A 5,000-nucleotide genomic window follows, 5' to 3' on the forward strand; every position below is an offset into this window, starting at 1 on the left:
GTGCGAGGCGTTGTGTGCTTGTAGATCTGCTGTTTTCACTACTGTTGTGCGAGAGCCTTGTATGATGAAGCAGGGCTTTACTTTGCGAAGAAACGTACACATTTGAAACTTGGAGATACAAGGTTTCTTCCCGACAGTGACGATATTTACACCCCCGTATTATGTTGGTGTGCCCATGGATTCTTAGGACATGAAAAGTGTGCCCATGCAGAAAAAAAGGTTGAGAAACACTGCTCTACAGTACATCAGCATTGAGTGTGTATGTACTGCAGGAGCTAACAGTTACTGTACTGTGCCTGGAAATTTGGCCTGAAACCAGTAGTTCCCCAGTGCAGGGCTTCTCAAAGGTGCCTTGGCGCAAGTCCAGGGTTGCCTCAGAATACTTTGCTAACATTTGGAATTTATCAGTGTCACTTACACTTTACTTGGTGCGTTCTTTTTCAGTCTACAGTACACCAAGTCTCTTCACCAAATATAGCAGATCTACAAGCTCACAATTCGTAACTATGTGACCTCGCTGTGATGCGTTGTGGGCTTTTAGATCGGCTATTTTTGGTGAATATTCCCCCCAGAATAGGGATGCTGGGGTTTAAGTGGTTAAACGCCAAGTTTAACAATTATTTTCAATGGAAAGCGATACTCTCTCAAGTTTTCTCATGACATACTGTATCTTGGGGGGAAAGATTTACATATTCATTTTTACGTGCTGTTAATATGACATGAGGTGCTATAGTAACAATCTAATTCAGGGGTCCCGTGGATGAAAAAGTTATTTATAGGGGTGACCTGAGCCAGAAATATTTGAGAACCACTGCCCTATAGTCACAAAATAAAGGTCACTGATGATGAGGAGGAGGAGGAGGTGATGAAGGGTAGAAGCCAGTAGCCTTCAATCATTACACTTTGGTTCCTCGTACATTCCTAACATTACACACATGTAGTACCAGTGATTGTTACAGTAGATGCAGCCACACTGACACACAGAGGTTGCATTATTTGACGTAGACATGAAAACCACCAAACAAACAAAGGTGCTACTGTACACATACAGATATTTCAGTATGTGGGTTATTTGGGAAATTGACAGCTATTCAACAGTGGTATAGAACAGGGGTTTTCAAAGTGGGTGACGGGGCACCCTGGGGTGCCGCGGTGGCAGTCCAGGGGTGCTGCGAGATAATTTGATAATATTTGGAATTTATTTGGACACTTAAAAAAAAACATTTAGTATTATCTTAAACTTGTAGTTGAAGTTATTATTAGTCAGTTCTAACAAAAATGGCTATTATCTTAACGTTTTCCTCGCAATATAATCACTAAAATATGCCATAAATTAAATATAAGGTGCTGGGAGTGAAACTTAATGTAGGGGTGCCTCGGATGAAATATATATTTATTGGGGTGCCCTGAGACAAAAAAACCTTTGGGAACCCCTGGTATAGAATACATACTGTAAGACTGTACAGTGACAATGTAAAAAATGATGATGAAGATGATGAAATATATTTCTGATCTTGTGTTGTATCATGAACCATCCAGACCTACCATGTCATCTGGGGAAGGATCTGCTTTCTGTCCCTAGAATCACAACTAAACGTGGAGAAGCAGCATTTAGTTTTCATGGCATGTACTGTACCACGTAACTAGCCTGTCACAGTCTTCATGGCATGTACCACATAACTAGCCTGACGCTCAGTCTGAATTTTCATTTAGTTTCACTCCATTGGTCAGTCTGAAAGCCCTCTCGGTGTAGCTGTTTTCTGAAATGGGGCATGTGACCAAAGTGGGACCCTGTGGTGATTGGTTCATACTGGACCATCCCCTGTTAGATTTTCTACGAGAAAACCCCTACGTTTGACAGCGTCACCAGACCCCTGAAGCATTGGCTATAGCAATGGGGCCTGGAGCCAGGCCACCACATAATACTGTATCTGAAGCAAACTCCAGATAGAATGGAAGAAAACTGCAGGTCTGCTGCCACTATCATTTATTTTATATCAGGAGTCTTCAACGTTTTCAGGCCAAGGACCCCTTAGTTAAGAGAGAGATGAAGCAGGGACCCCCACAACCTTATCATACATTCAATATTGTTTCATTGTTTGACAGCACGATCATCAATTTTGGATTCATGTTAATGTGTGTTTTCAGATATTTAAGCACTTGAACTGTCAATACTTAATAAACTTGACTTCTCACTGTACTTAGTCTGCTCTTTCCCCCTCCAAAGCTCTTTGCCAAAAATAGCCGATCTACAAGGTCACAACGCCTCGCAGCGCGAGGCGTTGTGAGCTTGTAGATCGGCTATTTTTGGCTAAAGTTCTCAGAATATGGATGCTAGGGTTCAAGTGGTTAAAGGGGGGGAAAACAGGTTTCTATCACACAAAGATTTGGAGGACCCCCTGTGGTAACTCTGAGGACCCCCTGTTGAAGACCCCTATTTTATATCACAAAAAAGAAAGAAATAATGTTAATTATTACGTTTAATTTTAGCTTATTTCGTTTGTATTGTATTATAATATCCCGTTATAATGTGTTTCCTTTGCTTAATGTTTATATAAAGCACATTGAATTGCGTTGAACTGTGCTATACAAATAAACGTGCCTTGACTTGCCTCGCCTATTGTGACCAGGTGATTGGGATGATGGTTGTGCTGCTGCTGATGATGTATCCAGCCAGAGCCCCATGGATGAGATGCCACCTCACCACCACCATGCTGTGCCCTCTATAACAACATGAGCAGTGAGTAGATCAAGGATTCCCAAACTTTTCAGGCTGTGACCCCACCAAATAATCTTATTTGAACTGGAATTGTAGGAGTCGTATTACATTTACGTGGGGCATTTACGTGGGGCGGCATAGCTCAGGGGTAGAGAAACCGTTATTACAGCACGAAGGGTTCCCGAAGGGTTTCCAGTTCGAATCCGGGCTCCCCCTGAGTTAATGTCGAAGGATCCTTGGGCAAGACTCTGAACCCCACATTGCTCCCGGTGAGCAGGTTGGTGCCTTGCATGGTTTCCTCCGCCACCAGTGTATGAATGTGTGCGTGAATGGGTGAATGTAATGCACAATCTCTGTAAAGCGCTTTGGATAAAAGCGCTATATAAATGCACCATTTACATTTAGTTTGACTCGGTTCCACAGATAAATATTGTGGAAATAGCCAAACTACAAGCCCACAAAAAGGCAAAGGCATTGTGTCCTGAGCTTGGAGATCGTCCATTTTCCGAAGAAATGTCTCTTTCTAAGGTAATATTTGACAATTAGGCCAATGCTTGACAATTTCAGATAGTATACATTGTTGGTTACTTTAGGATTAAAAAGTTAAGTCTTAAAAGTCCTTAAAGTGTAACTTTAGGAATGTGCAGATACCCAAATACACTGTACAACTACACTATAGTATACTGTAAGTTGGTTTCTTGTTCAGAGTGAATACAATGTTGCACATTGAGCCAATCATCCGGGGACCCCCCAAAATCATTTGGGGACATGGCTGGGGGTCCCAACCCCAAGGGGTGGAACCGCTGGGATAGACATGGGGAACAGGCAGACAGACAGACAGACAGACACACAGACAGACAGGCAGACAGACAGACAGACAGACAGACAGACAGACAGCTCCATGACAGCGTTGGATATGGGCCCACCTTTCAGGATCAGATATCATTGTTAAAGCAGGAATATGACCAGGGCGCTCGGGTGGCGCAGGGGTAAAGTTCCTGCCCACCACTGCGGAGAGCAGCGGTTTGAATCCTCCGCGGTGCCTCTTGGTCGGGCATACTGTAGGCCTACATACAGTAGGATACGATCATGATTGGGGTTTCTGCGCTAGGGATTCTCAACCTCAGGGCCGTGAGGATGTTGCAAGCGGGCTGTGGGCCCCCGACTCACTGGCGAAACACTGCAGTTTTGAATGATAATAATAATATAACATTATTTAAAATACGAATGTGAGCGCAGTGGTAAAGAGCAGTTTACCATGCATTTAAAACGTATTTATGTCATATTGTTTATGTCCCAAAAACGTTTTTCATAAGCTTTGAGGCTAAATTACCACTCCTGAATAGAGAGCCTCTCATTTTTGAATGGCTCTCAGAGCATTTTTTGAAAAAAGAAATCTTTTTGAAAAAAAAAAAGAAAAATCTTCAAAAACTGCCGTTTATGACATCACAAACGGCAGCAAATCTGGACAGCCTGTTTTGAGAACCCGTGGGATGCTTTTAACCTCCACCTTCCCAAAACCAGAGAAAACACAACGGTCTGAAATGGGACTTTGTGAGGATAGAAGGTGCAAGTAGGACCCCAAAAAAAGATTTTAAAATAGGAAAAGTGAATTTTCATGGTGTATCACCTTTAACTGTTGTTCTCCTACTATACTGTAGGTATCGTACAGATGTTACTGTTCTTAACCATTGGAGTCCAGCAATCATCCAGCCTCCCGTCCTGCCCTGCTTCCTGTCTAGTCTGCTCCAATCACGCTGTCATCTGTCGCAGGCTGACTCACATTATAGGTAATGCTGTTAAAAAATGAACAAAAGCGATAATTCATAATTGTACAAAAGCCTATTGACCCTCTGACTGTGTTCAATTAATACATGTGAAGCCACACTGGTGTACAGTGTGTGTGCAATAGTCTGTGTGTGAATGCATGTTTGTGTGCATGTGCACAGATATGCCTTCGTTTCCATGCCTGATATCTTTAGCGTTCTTGTGTTAAAGAGTTGATTTCAAAACACTACAGTTGATCTATAAAGTTAAAAAATTATTTCTGATCTTGTGCGATATCATCTGGGCAAGGTCTGCTTTCTGCCCCTAAAACCAAAAATGAAGCAATAAAGCAGCATTTGGTTCTTTTACACCAGATATCTGGAACAAACTCCCAGAAAACCTTTTTCTTTTTCTTTCTCTTCTGCACTGTAACTGTATCTGTTATGTGTTTATTACTTCTGTTGTTTTTATGCTAATATCCTAATATCATTTTATAATTGTGTTTCCTTTGTTT

General features: G+C 42.0%; 1 protein-coding gene and 1 long non-coding RNA gene across 4 annotated transcripts in view; one reads left to right on the forward strand and one right to left on the reverse strand.

Moving 5' to 3' along the window:
• The window catches only part of LOC308284712, a 12,424-nt gene that overhangs the window by 7,247 nt on the left and 177 nt on the right, over positions 1-5,000 (reverse strand). Inside the window, exon 2 of the long non-coding RNA XR_013962039.1 lies at positions 4,350-4,515. This is a non-coding gene — a long non-coding RNA (uncharacterized lncRNA). The remainder of the gene's footprint in view (positions 1-4,349; positions 4,516-5,000) is intronic.
• lrrc53 (leucine rich repeat containing 53) overlaps positions 1-5,000 on the forward strand; it is a 22,974-nt gene that overhangs the window by 7,156 nt on the left and 10,818 nt on the right. For all 3 annotated transcript variants that reach the window (XM_080725427.1, XM_080725429.1, XM_080725428.1), the window contains exons 2-3: positions 2,631-2,740; positions 4,381-4,509. In XM_080725427.1, coding sequence (XP_080581553.1) covers positions 2,734-2,740; positions 4,381-4,509 — 136 coding nt within the window. In that variant the 5' untranslated portion in view covers positions 2,631-2,733. The remainder of the gene's footprint in view (positions 1-2,630; positions 2,741-4,380; positions 4,510-5,000) is intronic.

This window comes from Nannobrachium achirus (assembly GCF_963921795.1).
Source record: "Nannobrachium achirus genome assembly, chromosome: 5".
Taxonomy (NCBI): Eukaryota; Metazoa; Chordata; class Actinopteri; order Myctophiformes; family Myctophidae; genus Nannobrachium; species Nannobrachium achirus.